Raw genomic sequence first — 24833 nt, 5'->3', positions numbered from 1 at the left:
CAGACCCCAGTTGGATTCCTGGCATCCCACCCCAGCACTGCCAGGTGCAATTCCGGGTGTGACCCAAAAAGAAAAAAAAAGAAGAAGCTGACATAGAAAACCTTTTTATGGGGCTGGAGCGATAGCACAGCGGGTAGGGCGTTTGCCTTGCATGCAGCCAACATGGCTGACACAGGTTCAATTCCCAGCATCCCATATGGTCCCCCGAGCACTGCCAGGAGCAATTCCTGAGTGCATGAGCCAGGAGTAACCCCTGAGCATCGTCGGGTGTGACCCAAAAAGCAAAAAAAAAAAAAAAATTTAAAAAAAAGAAAAACTTTTTTTTTGGGGGGGATAGAGGAGGGTCATATGTTGGGTCATGCTCATCCATGCTCACAGGTCCCTCCTGCCTCTTTGTCTAGAGGTCACTCTTACAATACTCAGAGGACCATATGTGGTGCTGGAGATTGGCTTCATATAATGCAAGTGCCTTCCCTCCTGTACTATCTCGCTGGTCCTTAAAACATTTTCTTCAGAATATTGGTTGGTCAGAAGAGTCTTCCTGTCCTCAGCAACTTATTTCAAGAAAAGGCAACCCACTGTATTATCTCTCTGATCCCCTATGTTGTTTCAGTTTTGGGGCCACTTGCCCCCCAGCAAAATATTTCTTCAATAAAATAATGTGGCCTTGGGCTGGAGATAGCACAGCAGGAAGGGTGTTTGCCTTGCACACAGTTGATCCGTATTCCATCCCTGGCACTGCATATGGTCCCTCAGGCCTTGCCAGGAGTGATCCCTGAGTGCAGAGCCAGGAAAGAGTAAGCCATGAGCACTGCTGGGTGTGCCTCCCACACACCAAAAAGGGGGAAAAAAACCAAAACATTGGTTTGTGTGCTGGGAAGAAATGGGTAGAAATGTGAAATGTAATAGCCCCGAAGAAATGCTGAGAGGCAGACCACCCCAAGTGTTTTTGTTTGTTTGGAGGGCCACTCCTGGTGATGCTCAGGGGTTCCTCCTGGCTCTGTGTTCAGGAATTATGACTGGTGGTGCTCAGGGGACCATATGGGATGCCGGGTACAAAGCCAATGCCCGCCTTGCTACACTAGCACTCTTCTCCTCTGTGAAGCAAGGTAGTGTTTATTGAATGGAACTTACTGAGAAAGACACGAGGGGAGAGAAAGAGGAAGCCATATTCAGGAGTGAACACAGGCTTCTCTGGAGTGGAAAAAAGCGAGCAAGGAGACAGACGAGTCAGTGAGATACACGTTCAGGGAGAGCATGGCTTGGAGAGCCAGCAGGATCTCAATTTGGTCCCTGGTTGAAAGCTGCGATGCTGGTGTGTGGGTTGCCCTGCATGGATGGGAAAGAGATGGGGGTGGGTGACCCACCGGGCTGCCCACCTGGCCCCTCATGCCATCCCAATCTGCCTGCCCAGGTGTGAGGGCCAGAACCCTTTTCTCCCAAAGTCACTGGACACAGGAGCAGGAGTCCCAGTGATGGGAAGAAGGGTCACATAGGCAAGGAGGGGGAGGTTGGGGGGGAGGGGGGCTGGTCCCTGAGCAGCTCGGGTTCCTTCTGGTGTAGGCTCCCTTTACTACCCAAACAGAAAAACTGTGTAAGGGAGGGAAAATGACTCAGAAAATAATAAGGTAAATACATCAGATCAAATTTCTGAATCAAGCAAATCGTGCCCCAAGAGAGTCAGAGGGAGCGGACTCCATGAATAACTGCCAAGGCGCCAGAACCCGGGAGAGAGGAAGCAGAAGCCCCGCTCAAGAGAAGCGGCCGCTACTCTGCATTGATGCTCGGGCCAGGTGCTCCCCACTCTTTCCTTGCCTGTGCCCCATCCAGGCATTTCTGATGACGTGGGAGTTTCCCTTATGGGCTACACTGGTAAGGTATAGATTCATGTGGTAATCCCGAGAGACACAAGTCATGGCGTCCTCGGAGAGCTGCCTGAGAGGGTGTCATGGGCCTGCCTGCAGGAGAAAGCACACACTGCACACAGGCGATGTCCCCAGGGTCACACCTGGTGGCAGGGGTTGCGGGTTGAAATAAACCCTTAGGTGAGAGCTGAATTGAAGATCAAAGCCCAGCAAGCTCTTTGGGGCGGGGCAGGGTGCCCCTATCCTGATCTCCCCAGCCTGAGGTCGGGCCCTGGAGAAATGGCCAAACTGGCTGAGTGCAGGGGTTCTGCATGCGGGAGATTCAATCTCCAGCACCACACGGTTCTTGAGTACCACTGGGAATGGCATCCTCCCCACTCCCTGCCCCAAACCTGGAGTAGCTCCTGAGCATCACTGGGTGTAGCCCCAAAGCCCCCCAAATAAGCTTAAGAATCGCTGACCTCTTACTCAGAACCCTGCATTGCAGATACATGGAGTGTCTTGGGGTTGCAGCCCATAAGGGAACTATAGGTCACTCTGATGCCCATCAGCCTGCAGTGTGACCCATGAATGACGCATTTTGTGTTTGTGTCCTGTAGAAGCTGCTTCTTGGGAGTGTCTGGGAAAGATGGTTCTTTAGGCCTGAGCCTACCAGCTGTGCCCATGGCAACTCTTTCCACAACATCTGGATTTACAGGGTCCCCCAGAGGCAGTGGGTCGGACCTTCTTCCTCGCAGAATTCCCACACTGTGGTCTGGCTCCTTAACTTATATGGCCACAACTGGTTTTGGAGGTTCTGGGTTCATTAACCAAGAGGGTGTTCTGAGGTGCCAGTAGGAGTCCCACTATTATGCAGGGTGACAGACAAGATGCCTGGCTTGGGGCTGGAGTAATAGGACAGCAGGAAAGGTGTTTGCCTTGCACGCAGCCGGCCTGAGTTTGATCCCCAGCGTCCTATCTGGTCTCCCAAGCACCACCAGGCCAGGAGTAATTCCTGAGTGCAGAGACAGAAGTAACTCCTGAGTATTGCTGGATGTGATCCAGCCCCCACCCTGCAAAAAAAATATGCCCAGCTAACCAGCATGTGACCAGGACAGGACAACCAAATGCGTGCCAGGGGTTCTGAGATACCCAGGTTTCCTGTGGGGTGTGCAGTCCTGGTCTTCCCTGGCTGGGGAATGATGCCAGTTTTGACCATCTGAGACCCTCCAGCACTTTCTTGTAGGGTTCCATTCACTCATTCATTCATTCATTCTGTGGTGCTGGGGATGGAACCCATGGCTTACACAAGTGAGGCATGAGGGCTTGGTCCTACTGCTGTCATCCTGCCTTGGGTCCAGTGTGACATGGGTGGTCCCTTCGGTGAGTTGGCAGGAGGTAGGCACTCATTGCCCTCTTCCCTGCAGCTACTTCTGGAGGAGCAGGACCCTGCCCTGACCCCAGGAGGCAAGTGGAGGCGGTGTCTATCAGGGATATTCACTGGGGGTCTCTGTGCTGGGTCCCAGAACTCAGCCCTTTCCCCTGGCTGGTGGATCACAGTGCTCATGATTTGGATCAAGAACACAGATACTCTTGCTCATGAAATTCGCAGCTGCCACCATGGTAGAATTCATGCTTTGTGAGCTTTGTGACTAGATGCCGACACACAATGCTTTCAAGATTAGACAGCTGGGTGGGATCCAAGCGGATGACATTTTAAGCCGCCTGGTGCGAGAGCGTTTGCGTTTCCGAAGCCCTCATTGTCTGGTGGCCCAAGGAAAGGGCGAGTTGGTGGGGTCCATGGGAAAACGCTCTTGCTGCAAACCCAGTGAGTCACCGGAATAATGTGACTGTTGTCAACACAACCCCTCTGGGAAGGCGGCTGAGGGACTGGGTTTGAGTTTTGGGAAAACTGGAGACAGGCCCCGTTATTGTGGGGAGGAGGATTTGGCCACACCTGGTGGTGCTCAGCAGCGACCCCCGGTGGCACTTGCCAGATCATGAGCCATGCCGGGGACTGAAACTTACCTGCATCCTGTCCTACCGCCCCAGTCCTTCCTCTCCCCTCTCAAGTGGCTGTGTGCCAGGGCAGTTTCCCGGGCAACCGGGAAGCCTGGGAGGTGGGCAGGGTCGGGGACGTGGTGCCTACCATGTGGGCATGACAGGGGGGAGGGGCACAGCCTCTTCCCTGACCCCACCCAGGCCTCCCCTGGAAACGGGCTGCAGGAAGGAAAAAACAGCCAAGGGTGGGCAAGGCCCTGAGAACCCGCAGTTCTAACTGGCTCCCGCATTCCGTGGGGAGAAGCTGAGCCTGGGAAACAGGTCCTGGTCCCTCTTTCTCCGAGAATTTACTGGAACCTTGGCGGGCCCATTTCCCTTGAGGCAGCTACTGGGGTGCCCTCTGATTTCCAGAGGAAACCCGGGTTGAGGGGTCAGGAGGCCCGCCCAGGCCATTAAGCTGGTCGTTGGCCAGGCCGAGTCTAACTGCACCTGTGGCACGGCTGTGGGGAGGGGGTGGACAGAGAAACCCCCAGAATAAGAACTCCCAGCAGGTGCAGGCAGGGGAGGGAGAGAGGACAAAGCAGCAGGCAGCTGGGGCAGGAGGAGGCAAGGGGTGGACACAGTGCCCCGACCTCTGAGGGACCTGAAAATCTTGGAGGTTTCCTGCCAGCCCCGGAGTGAGCAGAAAGTCTGTGAATCCAGCAAGACCCTCACAGACAAGGGTGGATGGGCTGTGAGACCCAGTCTTGGCAACGTGTTCTTGCCACAGGAGCACGCAGAAGACTGGGATGATGCCCAGAGGAGGCACTGGCTGGGGTGGAACAGGAAGGGGGGGCGAAGGTCTGGGGAGCTACGGCTTGAAGGTGGGGGAGTGGCCTGAAAAGCATCTCAGAGGTCCTGAGGAGGCCCTCTGGGAGTTTGGGGGGGTTCTTCAAAACCACCATTGTCACCCCCTTGCCCGTCCAACTGTCTGGGACTCAACATAGAGCTGAGTCCCACAGATCCCGTGAGGAGTTCTGGCCAAGGAGCTGGAGGAGGGTGTGAGTCACTGCTCGGAACCCTCAAGCTGGACGCTCCCAAAGCCCAGTTCCCCTCCTCCCAGCCCCTCCCCAGGAGGAGCCTTGGGAGATGGTGGGGACAGGCAGGAGGTGCTGTTCTGGTCCTGACTGCCTTGCAGGTGCTGGGTGAAACTGGACAAACCTGTCCCTGTCCCCCCCGCCTCAGTTTCTCAGATGTGCCAGGAGTCATTCCAGGGGACACCTAGAACTTGTCAACTGTCCTAATACTTGCCCCAATTAGATATGGGATGAGTCGCAGTTTTGTTTTTCTTTTGAGGACCCGGTAGTACTCAGGGATCACCCCTAGCGGCGCCTGGGGACCGTATGGGGTGCCAAGGAAAAAACTCAGGCCAAGCATCCTACCAGCTGTACTATCTCTCTGGCTCAAACCTCAGCTCTTCTGACTGAAAGGCTTTAAGCAAGGGCCCTTCGCCCTTGGGGCCTGAGTTACTCCCTCTGTAAAATGGACACCGAAAGCAAGTCCGATTCCTTCCCATTTCACCTTCAATTCTCTAGCATGGTTCTTTGGGGGCCACACCCAGTGGTGTGGAGCTGGGGACTGAACCCTGCCTCACACCCAGTTCTGGGAGCCTTCCCCAGACTCCGACAAGAACGTGACAGCGCCTCAAGGGTCCTTCTGTGGCCTCCATCCAACAGTGCCGCCAGGGCATTCAAGTTTCAGTGACCCCCCCTTTTTTTTTTTTGCCACACTGGCTATGATCGGGCTCACTCCTGGTGGGGATCTGGGGACTTTATCGGGAGCCAGGGATTGACTCTGGCTTGGCCAAAGGTAAGTGCCCTATCTACTGTACTGTCCCTCCAGCCCAGGGGACCCACCTTTAATGCTCTGTTCACACCCAGGGATGCTCAGAGATTGCTCCTGGCTCTGCACTCAGGAATTACTCCTGGCCGTGTTCGGGTGGCCATATGGGATGCTGGGGATTGAACCCAGGTCCGCCGCGTGCAAGGCAAACGCCCTACACGCTGTGCTATGGCTCCATCCCCTTGACAGCCCTCTTAAACCTCATCCTGGCCGCTCTGGGGGGGAGATGTCTTGGTTCTAGGTGCTCTTGGGGGACCTGCCGAGTGGAAGGTACCTTGCGTGGTGTCTGGCCACTGCAGACAAACCCAACCCTTGCAGGCTTCCCGCGCGGGCCCGGCGCGCCCCCTGGTGGCCAAGCGCGCCCCGCCCCGGCTGCCATGGAGACCGCGGTACACACTTCCCTTCCCGGGGCCGAGGGCGTCCGCGGGGCACGCAGGCCCATGAACATCAGGGCCTGCAAGGGGCTGGCGGTGGGGCGAGTGAAAGTCTTCAGCCGCCACAAAGGGGAGGTGAGGCTGGGGCTCCGCCACTGTGCGGTGGAGCTGCTGCAGTCCGCTGGGCTCCGGGTTCTAAGCTCTGCTTCCAGCGGGGGCTCGCGGCTCCTGCTCGGGGCACCCGGGTTTAGGGAATGGCCACGCGAGGGGGCGCTCTTCTGGGCTCTGCTCTCCTCCCAGGTCAACTGCTCGGCCTTCTCTCCCAACGGCCACACGCTGCTCACGGCCTCCGAGGACGGCTGCCTGTACGGCTGGGCCACCAACAGCGGCAAGCTGCTCTGGAGGCTGGGCGGACACACAGGTGCGATGGGCGTCAGCGGGCTTGGGCATCCTGCAGAGCCGCCACACTGGCAACGCCCCTCATCCCCCAAGCCGGGTATCATGCGTGACAGAGGCCAGTTCCTTAGGGACAAACCCAGGAACAGACACACCCCTACCAGGGAACTTTTTTGTCCTGGATGGCTGGCTTTGGACCACGAATATGCCATTCTAATGACCGTCAATCTGGAACTCAAGGGCCAGGGAGCCCAGAGATGCTTTAAGCCTGTGAAGGCCTTTCCTTGCTTCTTCCTAGCTCAAGCGTGGCCAGTGCAGTGGCTGCTTCTGGTTGCTGCCTCCACATGCACAGTACTCAGAAACAGGCCTACGCATGGACCTGCCAGCCAAGCTGGGGTCTGAAAGCCGAGTCTCTTCTTTCATCGGCTATTACACCAACCCCAAGACCTCTCAGGACTCAACTCTTTCCCATAATCCTTCCTGCTGTCTCTGACAGCCCGATTTCCTCTGGCATGTTTGCCATGCTACAGGATGTCAGGGGGACCTAGCATAGGCAAGTCTCACTAAGACACAAAAGAAAGCACATCATCAAGGGTGATGTCCAGGGAGGGAGCAGCTGGCTAGGACCCTAAGGTCGGGTTTGAGGTGCCTGCAAGATGAGGGTGTTTATTTCCCCACATGGGCAAGTGGGGTAGTTTCAGACCAGGTGAGGGTGGGTGAGCGGGGCTGTGGGCTGTCCTTGCTCCCTGACTGGTGTCAGCCCCTGCTCCAGGCCCCGTGAAGTTCTGCCGTTTCTCCCCGGATGGCCGCCTCTTTGCCAGCACCTCTGGTGATTGCACTGTTCGCCTGTGGGACACAGCCGAGGCCAAGTGTCTGCAGGTCCTAAATGGTGAGTGGGCTGGGGTGTCGGAGCTGAGCACTGGCCTGGCTCCTTGGAGACTTGTGTTCTCTGTACCTGTCCCACCCGGTCTGCAGGTCATCAGCGGAGTGTGGAGACCGTCAGCTTCAGCCCCGATTCCAAGCTGCTGGCATCAGGGGGTTGGGACAAGCGGGTGATCCTTTGGGAGGTACAGGTATGTGGAGGGGCAGAGCTCCCCCTTTTGCTCATGCCCACACCGACAGCCAAGAGCTCTGCCATCACCCATGAACCCTATTGCCCAGTAGGCCCCATGCAGGGCCTGGCCAGTCTCAGGGCTTTCTCCCTCAGTCTGGCCAGGCCCTGCGACACTTGGCAGGGCACAGAGACTCTATCCAGAGCAGTGACTTCGCACCCAGCTCTGACTGCCTGGTGAGCCTCCCTGTTCTCCCGGGACTGTTCATGGGGCTCTGGCTGGCCAGCCCAGGCTCATGGCAGCTGTCCACAGGCCACAGGCTCCTGGGACTCCACCATCTGCATCTGGGACCTGCGAGGCAGAGCAGTCATGGCTCAAGAGCTGGAGGGCCACCAAGGCAACATCAGCTGCCTGAGCTACTCCTCCTCTGGCCTCCTGGTGAGCGGTACTGCCCTGGGCGGCCAAGACTGTGCAAGTCTCATACCCCGTGGTCTAAGAGATCTCTGCCACGCAGGCTTCCGGTTCCTGGGATAAGACCATCTCTATCTGGAAAACTTTCACCTCAAGCCCGCCTATTCAGCTCAAGGGTCACATATCCTGGGTGAAGAGCATAGCTTTCTTTCCCGACGGGCTGCAGCTGGCCAGTGCTGACTACTCCCCCATGGTAACCCACCCCGTGGGACTTTCCTGCCCATCCTTTCCCTCAAATACTCCCCGCAGAGCCCACAGCCTGTCCAGAAACACCTGCTACTGCAGCCTCCTAAACTGGAAGGGGAGGAGGGGGCCTAGCGCACAGCCTAAGGTCTTTTATGACCTGGACGGCCCGAAGGAAAGCGTACTGCACTCAGCCTCCCCTGATGAGAAGTGGAGAGCCAGACCCAGCAGGTGGGCAGGACTGCACTGCTTTTCTGCTCATTTGCTTCCAGATCAAAGTATGGGACTGCAATACAGGAATGTGCCTTGAGACAGTGAAGGTAAGGCTGCCGGTCACTTCCCGCGGCAGGGGAGGAAGGGCTTCTGGGCAGGATGCAAGGCCCTGGAACCTGATGCCGCACTTCTGTGCAGGGAGTACTGGATGAGGCCCACGCCTTTGCCTTCACCCCAGACAAGAAACTCCTCGTGTCTGGCTCTGTTGATGGCTGATCAGGCAAGTCATCACGTCCACTGCACCACCCACTCACATCAGGTGCCGGGGCAGAGCGAGCGAAGGCCGAGGGGGCAGTTCAAGGCCACCGGCTCAAAGTCACCATCTGAGAGAGCCCGAGGCCCCTGTAACCAAGCCACCCCAACCCCACCAGCAACACCCTTGCCCCCACAAACACCGACGAACACCTGCCAAGCCAGTGAGTGTGCTTTATTGTGACTGCGGCTCAAGCCTTGACTGCGTACTTCCGCAGCGGGTAGAGCCGCTCCTTCCGTTGCTGCTTCTTGGTCTTCAGGCTCTCCTCATGCTTGTTGAGTCGGCGGCGCATGGCACGAGTCTTCTTGGGCCGCAAATCAAGGGGCTTGTACTTCTTGCCCTGGGTGAACAAAGGAGAACCTGAGCATGGGGTTTAGGGGTATCTGCAGTAGCTGAGGGGAAGACCCCTAGGGAGGCGTGGGGCGACAGGGGGAGGGAACTTGATCTCTAGATATGCGAGGACTGTTAAGTCACCAAGCAGGAGACCATCTACAGACACCTTGTTCAAGTTCCCTAAATTCAAGATGGGGGCAGTGACCTGTCCATGCGTGTGGGTTCCCCACGGAGGACTTTTCACCAACCTGGCCCCCAGGACCACTCCCAGTCCCGCGGCTGACTAGTCACCGGGCCCAGCTTACACAGATGTGCTACAGGGGAGGTAGTGGGGGGCCCACCAGTCCCAAGGTATTGTCAGGGGCTCGAAGGGACAGTGGTGCGGCCAAGGCGATAGTTTCACTTAAGGGGGAGTGCAGCGCAGCCCCGTTTCTTGCCTTGGACTCCCGCCGACACGGAGCGGTCACCTGATCCACTGCCCTCTCGCATGAACAGATGTGGACCAAGGCAGCACCTGTGGTCATGCCAGTGCCACAGGTGCAGAGGGAAGGGGATAAGGAAGGCCCCACCTACGGACTGTCAATAGCCCTGAAAGCCAAAACGGACACTTCAAACGGAAAACACCAAGGCCTGGAGTATCAGCTCCAGGCTTCTAGAATTAGCCTGAAACAGAGAATTGCAGAAAAATATCTAAGCAGGCAGGTCCCCCCCCGGGGGACAAGCTGGCAGCACAGATGCTGCTGTCCACCTGTGCCTGGAGGGCCTGTCCACCTGTACCCCTAGCCTTGTACTACGGCCCAGGGATACAGGGCTCTTTACAGCATGGGACAAAGCCTGTCACCACAAGCCTCAGGCCAGGCCATGGGAGGCCATGGCTGAGACCTCACTTCTAAGAGTGGTGCCACAACTGTCCCCCCTCACGCTGCCAGGCCTTGGGAGCACCAGCAGATGAGGTGAACTCTTCCAGCACAGTCAGTCCAGGCACTGTGACAGATACTCTAGCATGGCAAAACCTTCTGGCATTCAAGTGCTAATCTGGATAACAAGGAACCATTTTCCAGGACCAAACCAAACCAAAAAACCAAAACCCTCCAGTTTAAAAATTTATCCTATCGGGGCTAGAGCAATAGCACAGCGGGTAGGGCGTTTGCCTTGCACACAGCCGACCTAGGCTCAACTCCCAGCATCCCATATGGTCCCCCGAGAGTGCATGAACCAGGAGTAACTCCTGTGCATCTCCGGGTGTGACCCCAAAAAAGCAAAAAAAAAAAAAAAATCCCACCGTCAGACAGCACTGGGGTAAGCATTTGCCTTGCTTGCAACTGACTCTGGTTCCATCTTGGGCACCACATGTGCCCCAAAGTATGGCCAAAGCCAATCCCTCCCGACACAGAACAGGCTACAGAGAGTAACCCCATGCAGGTGTGTCCCCCAGTAAATAAGTGATAAAAACAAGGGGTGAGGAAAGAGCAACAGCACAGCAGGTACGGTGCTTGCCTTGCATGCAGCCAACTCGGAGTGAGGTCCCAGAACCTCATCCGGTCCCCCAAGCACTCCAAATATGGCCCCCAAACCAAAATAAAATTCAAAAAGGGGGAAAAATTATCCTGGAAACCTGTGTGAATCTGATCCACTAACTTAAAAGGCCTAAAGGCAGAGGCCCAAAGCAGCTTCTACCTGTGTGCCAGCCCACCCACAGCTTCCTTTTCAACACCTGCCCTGACTCAGGGCCTTCAGATGAGCCAGCTCCTAGTCATGTAACCTATTCCTAGTAATAAGTCAAGAATATAAACATCTGCTTATACACAGAGGAAAGCCTTCTTGTGCTTATGCGTGTAAGCTAGTGCTCGAACCCCAACTACACTTTTGGGGGAGATCCACACCCAGGGCTCCTGCATGCAAGGCACACCCTCCAGCCTGTTTAGCTCTTCCCTCCCACTTATATACAGACTTAAAAAAAAAAAAAAAACACCAGGAGTGATCCCTGATTGCAGAGCCAGGAGTGCAAGCCCTGGGCACTCTTTTCCAAAAAGAAAGACTGGAAATGAGACTTTAAATCCTAGGATGAAGGGGCCAGAGCGATGGTAGGGCATTTGCCTTGCACAAAGCAGATGTGGGTTTGATCTCCAGCAGTCCACATGGTGACCCAGGACCAGAAGGAGTACTTCCCAAGTGCAGAGCCAGGAGTAACCTCTGAGAATCACTGGCGGTGACCAAAACACAAAAAAATCCTAGCCAGAACTAGACACCTGAGAAAATCCCCCCAGTAGCCCTCAATTTGGTCCTGTCACACCTACCATCTCCCACCAATTTGGAATCTACACACATGGTGGTTCACTTGTAGGTGGTCATGAGTAATTAGCTGGTAAGTCCAAGGCCTCAGCTCAGCAACATGCTAAGGAGCCGAACCTTAGTCCTCAGTGCCCTCAGCTTGGGAGTCTGGATCAAACCCCAGAGTCCAGTCAGACCCGCACCGCACCTCTTTGATGTCTTACTGCAGCTCGAGAAAACACTCACAGCCCAAACCTAAGAGGGAAAATCCAGACCCACACATCAAGCTGTGAAGCGCTGCCTGCTGCCCAGAGAAAGGCTGAACACTGTACCCTCTGGCCAAACCCTCACTGGAGACCTACCTTGTAGAATTTTCTGAGGTTTTCTTTCTGAGTCTGGTTAATGACGGTGAGAACTCGGGCGATGGATTTGCGGACAACTCGGCTACAAAACAAGAGGTATCAGGCAAACTGGGTAAGACACACACACACACAGGCAAGGAGGACTGATCCCCAGGTGTAGAGACGAGGAACACCCCAAGGCAGCCTGAATCAGCTGACTGGTGGGAATGATGGACCCGGGACCCGGTGGGGTGACCAGGCCAAGCCTACCCCACAGGACACTAGGATATAAGGAAATACAGGGCTGACACTAGCTGCAGGCTGGGTCTAAGTGCCAAGTTGAAAAGGAGGCATATTGGGAATGAAGACCTCCCTCACTGTGGGGCTGGTAAAGGTAGTCTTGGGGCTTTGGCGTGCAGCCTGCCCCAGCGCCCCCCAAATCACCCAATTCTCTACCAACATGGTAAGTTAGGTGACTGTTGAATATGAGTGAAAGGTACTTTGTGGAACAGGAAAGATCCCGAGAGGCACCTTTGAACGTGGATACCGGGCCAGGTAGGGGGCTTGCCTTGTATATATGAAGCCCTGAGTTTGAGCCCGGGGGACCACAAACACACACAGCAGAATACAACAAAAAGACCCAAAACTAAAGAGAACGTGGGAGGAAGGGAACTCGTACCTTCCACAGTATTTTTTTTGGGGGGGGGGGGGGGACAGTGTTCACAGCTATTTTCCCAAGCTCAGTGCTCTGGCGGCTGCAATCAAACCAAACCTGGCCCTCCAGCCCTTTTGCCATCTCCCGTCTGTCCCACAAACCGTAATTTATTCTCGGGCATTTAAAAAAAAAGGTGTCGCTTTGGGCAAGCACTTGGATGAGGCCTTTGAAGGTCTCCGGGGCTAGTTTTTCCCCCGCGAGAATGCAATCAGGGCAAAGCACGTGGGGGCTGGAGGCGCGTGAACAGAAAACACGCCCCAGGAAGAGAAGCAGCGCGCGGCAGCGTTTGCCTGGCGCCCCCTCGAGGCTTCCCCCGGTCCTGCCCGGTGTGCGCCGAACCCCGCACGGCGGGCACCCACGGGCGCCCCGGGTCCGAGTCACTCACATCTTGGAGAGCTTGGACGCCGCGCCGCCCGTCACTTTGGCGACGCGCAGCTGCGACAGCTCCACCTTCAGGTCGTCCAGCTGCTTGAGCAGCTCCTCCTTCTTCTTGCCACGAAGGTCCCGGGCCTTAATCTTGGCCTGCGCGCGAGAGAAGGTCTGGCTAGGGCCCGGGCTGCTTTCCCGTCAGCCGCTCGCCAGGGTCGCGGCGGCGACCCTCGGCCCCGCGTCCAGGCCCACCCCATTATATACACCGGCGGCGCCCGCGCGCTCACCGGCCCACGGTCTTCGGGGCGGAGGGTGCTTGCAAGGGATGCGGGCGTCAGGCCATCCCGCAGGGGTCCTCACGGGCTCGGTGGGCAAAGGGGACCCCCGGCCTCACCCCGCGCCTCCCACCCCAGCCCTCGAACCCCCCTGCAAGGCGGATGGCCCCCGATTTCCCGGCCTCACCATGTCTGATGAAGCCGCCGCCGCCGAGGCCTGCTCCGAGGGAAAGAGGAAGGGGGTGGGGTTGACCTCGGCAATTACTGCCGGGTGATGGCGGCAACAGCCAATGGCGCCACGAATCGCGCTCTGGCTCCGCCCCCGCTACCTGCCCTCTCCTCGCGAGGCGCTCCGGGGTCCGTCCCGCTCGGTCCCGCCCTCCTAGTCCCGCCCCTGGCATAGCCCCGCCTCTGCCATAGCCCAGGCCCCGCCCCTTCCTCTCGCGGCTTCTCTGCAGGTAGTTGCACTTGCTCGCTTAGGTGAGCCTGGCGCCTAGAGCAGCGCCAGTGGGTAACCGAGAGGCCTGGGCAGGATCTGAAGACGTCCGCTCAGTTATTCGTTCATTCATTCACTAACACGCGGCAGGTCTGGTTCGGGGCGGCAGTGTTGCGTGGGGGTGAGGGCAGGGGGAGGATTTTCCAAGATAATCTGTGATCCTGCCTTGGGGAAAATTCAAGGAGGGTGGGGAGAGGTGGAAGCCGACTTCTTAAACGTTCTGCTGGAGGCTGCGTGGAGCATGCAGGGCCAGGCTGTATTTTTACTTTTTTTTTAGTGAAACAAAATAGTTTTTATTGAAAGAAATTTACAGAGAGAGAGCGCAAGCTAGATAGAAAGACAGAGAATAGCAGGTTTCTCCAGAGTGGAAAGAGCAGCACCGACTTTAAAATTCTTATTTAAAATTCTTATTCCGTTGCCTGGTGCTAGCTTGGCAAATCCTACTCGGAGTCTGTTTTCCTCATAAATGCCCCAATGGTTTTGGAAGATAATGCTTTGGAAGATCATGTAATGCTTTGGAAGATATCTTCCAAAGATAATGCTTTGGAAGATCATGTAAAGCTCTTAACTCAAGACCGCATGTGTAATTGCTCAAAGCATCATCTTTCCCATGGGAAAGGATGGGGGGGGGGAGTTGTTGGAGGGTTGTACAGCCAGTAGTGCACTTGAACCCAGGTGGCCCAGGTCCGCTCTCTGGAGCTCCTGATGATTTCCGGGTAGGAGTGATTTTTGAGCTAAGAACCAGGAATTAGCCCCTAAGTATTGCCAGGTATGACCCCAAAACAAGCCCCCCCCAAAAAACCCCACAACAACTTTGGGTGCCGGAAACATAACTAAAAGGACTAGAGTGGATTTGATCCTTTAATACCTGACCTTGCATGGTCCCCTGAGTACCACTAGGAGGAAAATCCTACCCCCAGCCCCCCAGGAAAAGAAACAGGAGTGGGAGCCTGAGAATTAAATGGGAAATTTACATACACAAAGTGTTGTAGGCTGTATATATATATATATATATATTATATATAAAAGTACGGTCTTGAACCTAAAGCAACCAAAGGCATGAAGGCCTTTATGACACAGGAACTGTCTTAGGAGACCCAGAAAAACTGGTGAGATGCAGAATTCCAGGCCCAGAGCATGGCTGGATACCCCCTGGAAGGAGAGGCTCCACTGCTGGAACTAAGACCATGCTAAAAATAATCACAAAAAAAGATCAACTGTCCCAAGCTTTCCTCTTTGACAACCACCCTAGCAAGGGTCTGTGGGGGAGGGGAGAGTTTGGGGAAGCTACATAAACTAAATTGGTAGCAGAAAAGGCACACATTTGCCTGTGTCTCTGCCTGAGTTGTTTTCATATAGCACAGTGGGTAGGGCGTTTGCCTTGCATGCAGCCAACATGGCCGACCCGAGTTCGATTCCTCCGCCCCTCTCGGAGAGCCCGGCAAGCTACCGAGAGTATTGGATATGCCAGACACAGTAACAACAAAGTCTCCAATGGAGACGTTACTGGGCCCGCTCGAGCAAATCGATGATCAACGGGAGGGCCTTAGTCTATAGCTTCTTTGGCCCTCATCTGTCTGAGATGTGAACTTTCTTAGGCCCCATTTCCTCATTCTAGAGAAACGGTCTGCACAACCTTGCCTGAGATCCATATTGTGCACTTTCTGCTCTGGAGAAGCCTCTGTTCTGTCATGCACAAATCTCTCATTTTCTAAATAAATTTGTTTTGCTTATTCATCTCTTCCCGCAATTCACGGGAGTGAAGGTGATAACTGTAGAAAACCAGGGTAAGATTTAGGACTGCTCCTTTCCTGTCAAAAGCAATTCCTGGGCCCAAAGATAGCAGGCAGGGTGCTTGTCTCGTACACGGCTGAGCCGGGTTTGATCTCTGGCATCCCAGATTGTTCCCTGAGACCAGTAGGAGTGATTCCTGAGTGCAGAGCCAGGAGTAACCCCTAAGCACTGCCAGGTGTGTCCCCTAAACAAGCAATTCCTTGCTCCTGCCTGGTTCCAGGCTCCTCAAGACATCAGGTGGCAGGGATCATTTCCCATGCCAGACAGAACATGAAATCCAGGTGCAGTTTGCCAACCTCATGGAGCTGGTGAGACAAACTTCAGGTCCTTGTTCAGTGGCACATCCTCAGGGACTCTTCTGTCATCTATTTCAAGGCACTCCCAGGCACTTACCTGAGCACTCAGAATATGGAGTTTTAAACTCTGCCTCTCTCACTGAATGGTAATCCACATTCATGAGCAAGGACTCAACTTCCTTTACCAGTTTACCTAGGGTCATTTCCTCACTTGTCAAGTGAGTATTGCTGATTTAAAGTTAATACAAAAGATCATACAGCAGGGGCCAGAAACATATAGCAGGAAGGGTGCTTGCCTTGCACTGGCACTTGTGGTCCCCCAACCATGGTCAAAACTTATTCCTAAGTGTAAAGCAGAAGTAAGCCCTGATCACAGTCAACACTGAGTATGAGCCCAAAACAGAAACAAATATTCGGGGGGTTGGATAGTACGGGAAAAGGAGTAAAGCATTTGCCTTTTATTTAGCTAATCTGGGTTTGGTCCTAGGCACTGCATATGGTCCCCTCAGACTGCTAGGAGTGACCCTGAGCACAGAGCTAGGAGCAAACCGGGTGTGTCCCATAAAACATAAGAAAAAAAGAACACGCCCCACCCTAAATTGTTTATTATCTGCAACCTGCCAGGGTCACAGATTCATTCCAAAGTATGTAGCCTTTCAAGGCAGATGGGTTTGCCTGTTTCTCGGATCTGTGGGTGCTCTATCTCTAACATATAAGATCAAGGTAGAGTAAGTAATCTTGTCACATTCATGAAAAATTCTTTATTCATCACTGTATCACTGTCATCCCGAATTATTCGAGCGGGCACCAGTAACGTCTCTATTCCTCCAAGCCCTGAGATTTTAGCAGTCTCTTCTTACTCGTCTTTTCCCAACGATTGGAGGCTCTTTCAGGGTCAGGGGAATGAAACCTGTTGTCGTTACTGGTTTTGGCATAACAAGAACGCCACTGGGAGCTTGCCAGGCTCTACCCGTGCTGCGGGCGGGATACTCTCGGTAGGTTGCCAGGCTCTCCGCCAGGCAGCTTCCAGGAAACCAAAGTCTTTGGGTTCCGGGGGGAGCATGGTTGCAAAGCTGAAACTTTATTAATGTATTTTTAAATTTTTGTGCGTTTTGGCCACATCTAGTGGAGGGGGTAATGATAACCATGCAGTGGAAGTAATCAAACCCATACACGGTCCAAACCTTTGCATCATTTCCTAGGCTTTACTTGCATTTATTAAAGAGTACCTTTATTTTTTTTTTTTTTGCCACACCCTCCGGTACTCAGCCCGGAAGTGGACTCTGCTTAGGAATCACTCCTGGTGGAACCTGGGAGCCATATCGGTGCTCAGGATTGAGGCCATGAGCTAGGCTAGCGACCTACCAGCTGTACTCTCTCCTGCCCCTAAAAAGGGGCAGTGTGAAAGCAATGATCCATTTTCATCTAAAGCCCATTAACAGAACCCCTCCAAGAGCAGCCCAGACACCTAATCCAGCCCGAGTCCTTGGCTCTGCCCTACCCCCTTACACCCCATCTTTGCCCATCTGACTCAGGGGGTTCTGAATCCGGCCTGGACCTGCCTCTCCAGTTCAGCTGGGTGTGACTTCTCAGCTGCAGGACCTTGTTCTTCCTGTTGGGGTAGTGGCTCATCTCCCCTGCCCCCCAGAGGGACTGCACCCCAGGCCACCTAGAGTCCAGATATTCACTACCTTCTCAGTCCTTGGCACACTCGTTTCCCACATTTAAACTCCCCAGTCTGGGGGGCCAGAGCGACAGTCGGACGGGCAGGACGTTTGCCTTGCAGGTGACCCACTGGGTTCAGTCCCCGGCCTCCCATTTGGTCCGCGCACCCTCCCAAGGTGCGCACCGCCGGGTGTGCCTCCCTAAACAACAACAAACACTCTCCAGTCTTCAAACAGGGAGATGCTGCTTTGCACGCAGGGGTTTCACCTCTGCACAGAGCACAGAGGCGGAAGCAGCCCCCGAGCGTCGCCGTGTATCGCCCCCAAGCAGGTGTCCCCGTCCCCCGCGCCCTCAGGCCTCTCCCTGCCCTGGGCTCCGTGTCCCCCGGCGCCCCTCAACCCCACGCTCGTCCGCTCTCAGCCAGGCCGACAGCCGCGCGCGGACAGGGTCCCGGCGCCCGCCGAGCCGCCCCTCCCGCCCCGCGCGGCCGCCCGCACTTCCGGTTCCGGCGCGGCCCGGAAGTGGGCGGACGGCGGCGGCGGCGGCGGCGGCGCGCGGAGGAGGTGGAGGAGGCGCCCAGCGGCCGCTTCCCGCCCCGGAGCCCGAGCCGGTGCGGAGCGGAGCGGTGCGGCGGACGGGCGCCGAGCCCCCGCCATGGCCCGGAACACGCTGTCCTCGCGCTTCCGTCGGGTGGACATCGACGAGTTCGACGAGAATAAATTCGTGGACGAGCAGGAGGAGGCGGCGGCGGCGGCGGGGGAGCCAGGCCCGGACCCCGGCGAGGTGGACGGGCTCCTGCGGCAATATCCTTCTCGGACACGGCGGCCCGGCCTTCGCCGGCTCGCACCCCTGGCCCCCGACCCCGGCCCCTCGGAGCCACTGCCCCGGGGGGCTGTCCCCTCCCGCCCGTGGCCCGCCTCCCCGCACCCCTTCCCGCGGCCCCGGCCCCCACGAGGGCAGTCCCCGGCCGTCCCGCCACCTCCCCCCCCCCCGGGCTGAGCCCCTGGGCCGCCCCGCTTCGCTCCGCGGGGAAACGGGGTCACCCCGAGCTCGCTCGGCCGGGGCGGGGGCGGGGGCCGGGGCGAGCCGCCTCTGAGTAATGCAGCGGCCGGGCCGGCTCCGGGGCACGGTCCTGCCGGGGCGAGCGCCGTCACCCCCTAGTCACCCTGCAGCCTCGGGCTTCCTGGGAACCCCACCCCCACCCCATCCACCTCCCTGGCCGGGTTTGAGCGCGTCCAACAAGTTGGGTCTGGCTCTCGCGACCCCCCTCCCGCTGTCCCCCCCTCCCCCCCACGCCCATAGACTCTTGTGCAGGCAAACCCCTAGAGCTAAGGGAATGCAGAGCGTCCCGTGAAAGGGCCATGTGGGGCCTGGCCGCCGCCGGTGACAGCGCGGGTGGCCACAGAAGACCAGCCTTTCGAGAAGCAGGATTAAAAATAGAGGCGACTGTCACAAATAGAGGTGACTGTCACAGCCTGCTGGGCCCTCTGCAGTTGCCTTTGCACAGGAAACCGACCTCACAGGAAGGCGTTTTCCCTACCGACACGGTGCGGCAGGAAGCGCGCGCCCCTCCCCCTCGCCGGCAGGCTATAAATCAGGTTTTGGGGGTTGAGTCAGCCCCGCCCGGGAGGAGACCGGTGCCGTCTTCTGGGTGGACCCCACCTGGGGTCAGGAGACGGACTTGGGTGGGGCATGGGCGCTGCTCCTTGGGTGGGGAGTGAGACTTGGGTTGCCTACTGGGGTCTGCCTCCTGGCTGCGTCCCCCACTCTGGGCCCCTTGGGGAAGGTGGGTTCTGCCCACCTGGTTGTGGCCTTTGGGTTGGGTACTTGGCAGGGGAGGCGCGGTGTGAAGGTCATTTCCTACTAGGCTCCTTGAGACTAGGCTTACCCGCAGGGCTGCTGGGGTTGCTCCTCGAAGGTGCCAGAAACTGGTTGTCATGGAGAGCCCAGGCACCTCTTGGGATTGGGGAAAGGGAGGTTAGCGGGTGAGAGCCCCAGAGGGAAGAGCGGGGCGTTCAGTGACTCCCCGCCATTGCAGCGCCTGGATTTGATTATTGCCCCAGCTTAGGCTCCAACAGGCCTGTCGGGGTCCTGGGGCAGAGTGGAGGGAAGAAGGGGTTGTCAGCTGGTTGGTTGGAGGCAGGAAAGGGGACCTGTCCCAGTGCTGTGAAATGAGTCAGGTGGTAGGGAATGGCACAGTGAAGGAGAGAAAGCGCTAGTTCACACCCTCTGAACCTCGGCCCTTCTCTGGTGGAGGAAGCAGCCGCATCTGCGGACAGTCCCCTGGAAGGCTCCTGCCCGCCACTGTCACCAGGTTGGCTTTGGTTCAGGCCCTGGCTTAGTAACCTTGAGCAGGTCATTCCCATCTCAGCCTCGGATTCGTTGTCTTTCAGTCTTTTTAGTCCTGTGGGTTGAATCCGGGGGTTCATACATACAAGTCATGCACTTGACTGTAAAGCAAGTGCATCTTTGGTTCCCTCATTTCATTGGCTTTGTAAAGAATAACTCATCACCAGAGTAGGTAGCAGAAATGAGATGTGGAAACTTGTGGCTCGGTGGCTGAGCCGTTTCTCTGTTCAAAGTATTTGTTCTCTGCCCTCACTGAGGCGGTTGGTGGGAGCCAGGAGCAGTGGTTTGGGGTCTTTTTGCATTCTCTCCTCCCCTGAGGAAATCTGCCATTGTTTGGATGTTTTATTGTCAACTTCTGGGTGCTGCTGAACTCCGTGGAGAAGCCGGGAGTGCTGTGTCCGTAAAGCATCTGGTCTGAAGTGTCCATAGTGCTGTGGCCAAAAAACCCTGATCTGGGGGAGCCCCAAGGCTGGGGGGTCGCTGGCTACACAGTTGGTCTGCCCTATGAAAGGCGCAGCAGCCAGCCTGCCACACTGTCTGATGCGGGGCCCCCTGTTAGCGTCTGTGCTGTAGGGGAACCTTCCTGCTAATGCATGCCCGCGTGAAGGTCTGGGAGGATGGAGATGGCTCTGAGCAGGGACTTGGCGCCCAGAGACTAGTTACTGGGCGCTCTTCCTGTCCAGAAAGCTGGCCCTGAGTGGAGAGTGTGCCAGCCTTTTCCTCGACACTTTGGGCTCTGCCGCTTGCTGTGGGATATCAAATTATCCAGAGCTGTGAGATAGACATTGCTGGTGGCTGACGCCCGCCTGGGACAAGGCCGAAGCTAGAGGGTGTGGGCTGCTTCTCTGATGGCGCAGGTGGGGCCGGGGCTGGTACTGTGGGCTCCGCTGTGGGAACAGGAGACACCTGATTGGCAGGAGCCCTTCCTTGTTCTATTTTTGAAGCCTTTTGGCTGAAGCCAGTGTTTGAGATGGGGAAATGAAAGTCAGATGATGTAACAGTTTAAAATAGGTGTCACCTTTGGGGACCTAACCCAGATTGTAACTATTTAGAATGTGGTGTCAGAATGACAGCAAAGTCCAGGGTATGTGTGTAGAGGGAGGAGGGCTCGGATCAGCTCAGGGAGTTCTTTTAGATGACTAACCCCCCCTCCGGAAGCAGTGGGGGGCTCACTGGCGTGGGTAGGATTTGTTGCCTGACAGCATTGTTTCTTTAGCAGTCGAACTGAGAGAACATGGGCGGCAAGTTAGACGGCCTCTTTGCCCTTGTCCCCTGGAGAGGCCGAGGATACCACCTGACCTGGTGGCTCAGTGGGGCAGGGGATGCCCGGCAGTGGTGGGCAGCGCTGGTCTGGTTCTGCTGCCAGCTGCCTGTGGTAGGTTTGCTCTTGCCTTTCAGGGAAAGAAGGGGTGACAGGAAGATGAACTTGCAAGCTTGGCAGAGGTGCCCTCCCCTCTCTGTACCTCAGGAAAACACTAGGCTGCCATTTGAACAGCCTTGCCCACCTAGAAGCTGCTGGTGGGCAGTGGGTGGAAGTGGGCAAGGTTCTGACTGCTTCTGAGCACGCGCAGACTGGAGCCAAGTCATCCTTAACTGGTGGTGATGCACAGGGGACATGCTTCGGGCATTCCACGCGGCTCTGCGGAACTCTCCCATCAACACCAAGAATCAAGCTGTGAAGGTAAAGGGGTCTTGTGGCCACCACTGACAGTGTTGGGGCCAGGCTCGGGCTGTCTGTCTCCTCACTGAGCACAAGCTCCCTGGGACGCTGGACCGCAGCTGCTGCTTCTCTCCACCAGTGACTAGCTGCCAGGGAAGGGAATTGGCACTGGGCAGTGCCACAGCCATTGAAGCTGTCAGTGTTGATAGCAAAAGCTCCCTAAGGAACCCACTGCTCCTCCCCAAGGCCGCCGGGTGAGAAGTCTGCCAAGCCTGCGATTGATTCTCAGATCTAGAAATGAGCTGGCCTTGGGGGACTTCCCGAGGTTCTGCTTTCTTAGGCTACTGAATAGACTTGCTCTACATAAGGATTATCAGTGCTACCAGATAATTTGCCCTCAAGGTCTGCTGAGGGCCGAGTATGTGCTTTGCATGTGGGGGTCTGGGTTTGATTCCCAGCACTGCATGGTCCCCCAGCACTTCCACTGTATCCTTCAAAATCTGGGAGGAGAGATGTGTCCAGCTGTACTTAACTGCTTCCGGGCAGGAGTCTCTGTGAAGCTGGAGTTTGTTTCTGTTTTTTAACATCTCTTGATGGAATCACAGACTGCCCCCAAATGTGGACAAGAAGGCACTCCCCCCCCCCCACCACCACCCCATTCTGGGTGTGAATACAGAGGGAGGCTGTAGCCCAAACCAGCCTCGTTTTGATTTTTTTTTGGAGGGTGTTGGGAGGGAGTCGTGCTACCCGGGTACTCAGGCTCTGCTCTTGGTGCTGCTCAGGGATCACTCCTGGCGGTGCTTTGGGGAATGAGATGTGTCGGAGATCAAACTGGGGTAGGCCGCATGCAAGGCAAGTGCTCTACCTGCTGGACTAGACTCACTCCAACCTTCCAATCTCTTTTTGTAAATCAAAAAGCCCCCCCAGTTGTGCTTTACATAGGGGCTGCCTGGTAGTATCCGGAAACTGCTGCTGAACTGGGAAGGTGGCTCGAAGGGCCAAGTGCAGGCTTTGCATACCCGGGGCTCAGGCTTCACTGCACTGCAGGTTCCTGGTGCACTACCAGGTGTCACCCCCACCTTTCCCCCCAAAAAACTATTGCTGCCTCTCCCCTTTCCCAGTAAACCACATCTTTCACTGTAGAATAATTTGAGTAATAAGGGACACTTTCAGTTTTAAATCAGTAAGAATTTTGACCCATTTTTCTAATTAAAATGGTTTTTAAATTGAACAGTGTTCTCGAATGATCAGTGTTCTGACCCTTTGGCTTGATGTGTTGGGGAGACAAAGTTCCTGAGGTGTTCAGGGGCTTCAGGCAGCCTGGGTCACCCAGACCAGGTGGTTCATTGCTAGGGCCTGAGGACGTGGGGCTGTGAGGACTACAGGGTGCGGGGGACGAGCAGGTCATCCCTGCAGTGCTTTGGGGGAAGAGGGGGTAGTGCTGGGGGACCACGTGGTTTGGGGCTTTGACCTCCACCTCACTGCTGTGGTGTTTGTACCCACCCCAGGGGTGCAGGTGTGCCTGGCCTGACGGCTTTCTTTTCTCTGTAGGAGCGAGCCCAGGGCGTGGTGCTGAAGGTGCTTACAAATTTTAAGAGCAGTGAAATTGAGCAGGCTGTGCAGTCGCTGGACAGAAATGGCATTGACCTGTTAATGAAGTACATTTATAAAGGGTTTGAGAAGCCCACAGAAAATAGCAGTGCAGTGTTACTCCAGTGGCACGAAAAGGTACGTGGACATAACCACTGCACACTGGCTCAGCCCAACCTAGGGGTCAAATCCACAGGCCAGACTCGCCTGGAAGGAAACAGTGGGTGGCTTGGGAGACTTTAGAGGGGACATGGGGCCGGTGGTGTGTAAGGTAGGTCAACAGGCTATTACTTTTTCACACTACTTTGAATTGGTTATGGGTGTCTTAGCAATACAAGGGGGCAGAGACAGAACTCTTTAAACTCTTTAAACAGGTCACTTAAAAGGCTCTCCACTCACTGGAAGCAGGAAAAGCCATGTCCATTCTTTATCTCAATCGGCCCATAAGTAAGGCCAAGCTTGCAGCCTGTATGCCAGTGTCCTGTAGCTGGCACTGCCTTCAAGGAGACTAAGTGGCCTTTTGGAAAGGCTTCTGCACTTGAAGGGCCTGGTTGCCTGAGGGGACAGCCACTGGGCAGCCTTAGTCTGACTGGTGGGTTTGTGCTCTGCCTGCCCACTCAGAACATGGACTCCAGCAGTGCTCCGGGGAACAGAGGCAAGCAAGCCCTCTGCATGGTGGGCCAGCAGCCAGGCCCAGTGGCCCCTTAAAGGCACCCTAAGAAGTTAGATCTAATAGACCAGGGCCTGTAGGCTGGAAACTGAGTCTTTTGGAGGGAAAAACTAGGGCCCTTTGTGTGCTTGGTGATAAGTGGTTCTGACAGCCCTGGCTCTTGGACAGGACACTGTCCTGGAACAGGGCCGTCTCCTAAGTGGTGTTGGGTGGCCCATTTTCAGGGGGCCTGTGATACGGCAGGACCTTGGTCAGCGAGTACATGTCCCGGGCCAGCCGGCCAGGTCTCATTTGTTTCTTTTCCTGCCCCACAGGCATTAGCAGTAGGAGGACTAGGATCCATTATAAGAGTTCTTACTGCGAGAAAGACTGTTTAAACAACAAAAAGACTCATGTTACCTGGAGAATTTTGGATGCGCAGGCTGGTGAAGAAGGAACTGACAACCAACCGTCTTCCTAGGAACTTCTAACTGATCTGTTTCAGGACATGCATCTGAAGTGTATTTTATTTTCAAGGTGGAGGGAGAAATCGTCTGTTTCCTAATCCTTTACAGGACCTGATAGTCTATGCCTATGTCCGCAAGTCCTGCAAAACTGACATTGTGACTCTACTGGAGTGACAGCCAGCACCAGTCAGGGCACCTGCGTGCACTGCCTATTGAAAGGGGACTGAGATGAGCAGGGCAGGCGCAAAGCCAAGGGCTGTGGGGAAAGGGAAGCTTGCTTTTTGGGAGTGGAGAAACTTGAGGGTTTTTTAACAGTGCCCTGGCCTCCCAGAGTAGGCGGGCTCTCATGGGTTCATTGTAAAGTGCCTGCTGCATCAATAAAGCTCTTGGCTTATTAGTTCATGTGTGCATCATGTCGTGTCATGTCTGTATATAAGGTGGACAGTGAATGGGATGACGACGCCAGTGGGAAGTTGGGAGAGGGTGGACACGTCCCCCTTTAGCCACCTCCAGAAGCTAATGTCAGTGACACTGTCCTGCCCCAGTAGGAGCTCAGGCCTGGGTTGCAGTGTTAACAGTTGCTACAGAGAAACGTTTCACTTTTGATTCTGTGGAATTTTGGAGTTAAAGTGCCAAACACTGACTTCGTTTTTCCAATTTTCCCGTTTGTGTGACTGTACTTGGAGTGGAGTAGACCTTGGCCTGCTCCTCATCTGACACTGGGTATAATGATGTGGGCACTCTTACTTGAGACGTGGACAAGTTTTCATTTTTGGTTTTGGGCCACACCCGGCAGTGCTCAGGGCTTACTCCTGGCTGTGCTCAGGGATCATTC

At 55.7% G+C, this 24833-nt stretch overlaps 3 protein-coding genes across 3 annotated transcripts; 2 read left to right on the top strand and 1 right to left on the bottom strand.

Moving 5' to 3' along the window:
• The first annotated feature begins 6103 nt into the window (after window positions 1-6103).
• WDR38 (WD repeat domain 38) lies at window positions 6104-8691 on the top strand. Its single transcript, XM_056138554.1, has 9 exons — window positions 6104-6235; window positions 6401-6521; window positions 7269-7385; window positions 7472-7569; window positions 7704-7784; window positions 7861-7986; window positions 8063-8212; window positions 8475-8522; window positions 8614-8691. Exons 1-9 carry the CDS (start codon window positions 6104-6106, stop codon window positions 8689-8691), a joined length of 951 nt encoding a protein of 316 aa, XP_055994529.1.
• Window positions 8692-8887: 196 nt separating this feature from the next.
• RPL35 (ribosomal protein L35) lies at window positions 8888-13334 on the bottom strand. The gene is made up of 4 exons (XM_056138694.1): window positions 13220-13334; window positions 12774-12910; window positions 11695-11776; window positions 8888-9068 (listed from the first exon to the last, which is right to left on the bottom strand). Exons 1-4 carry the CDS (start codon window positions 13220-13222, stop codon window positions 8919-8921), a joined length of 372 nt encoding a protein of 123 aa, XP_055994669.1. The 5' UTR covers window positions 13223-13334; the 3' UTR covers window positions 8888-8918.
• A 4470-nt stretch (window positions 13335-17804) lies between these two features.
• ARPC5L (actin related protein 2/3 complex subunit 5 like) lies at window positions 17805-24400 on the top strand. The gene is made up of 4 exons (XM_056138598.1): window positions 17805-18087; window positions 21242-21313; window positions 22844-23020; window positions 23867-24400. The coding sequence occupies exons 1-4, from the start codon at window positions 17938-17940 to the stop codon at window positions 23927-23929; spliced, it is 462 nt and encodes a 153-aa protein (XP_055994573.1). The 5' UTR covers window positions 17805-17937; the 3' UTR covers window positions 23930-24400.
• The last annotated feature ends 433 nt before the right edge of the window (window positions 24401-24833 follow it).

This window comes from Sorex fumeus, unplaced genomic scaffold (genome assembly GCF_029834395.1).
Source record: "Sorex fumeus unplaced genomic scaffold, SorFum_2.1 ptg000129l, whole genome shotgun sequence".
NCBI classification, from domain to species: domain Eukaryota; kingdom Metazoa; phylum Chordata; class Mammalia; order Eulipotyphla; family Soricidae; genus Sorex; species Sorex fumeus.
Note: the sequence above shows the minus strand (reverse complement) of the source record. Positions and strands in the feature narration are given on the sequence as shown.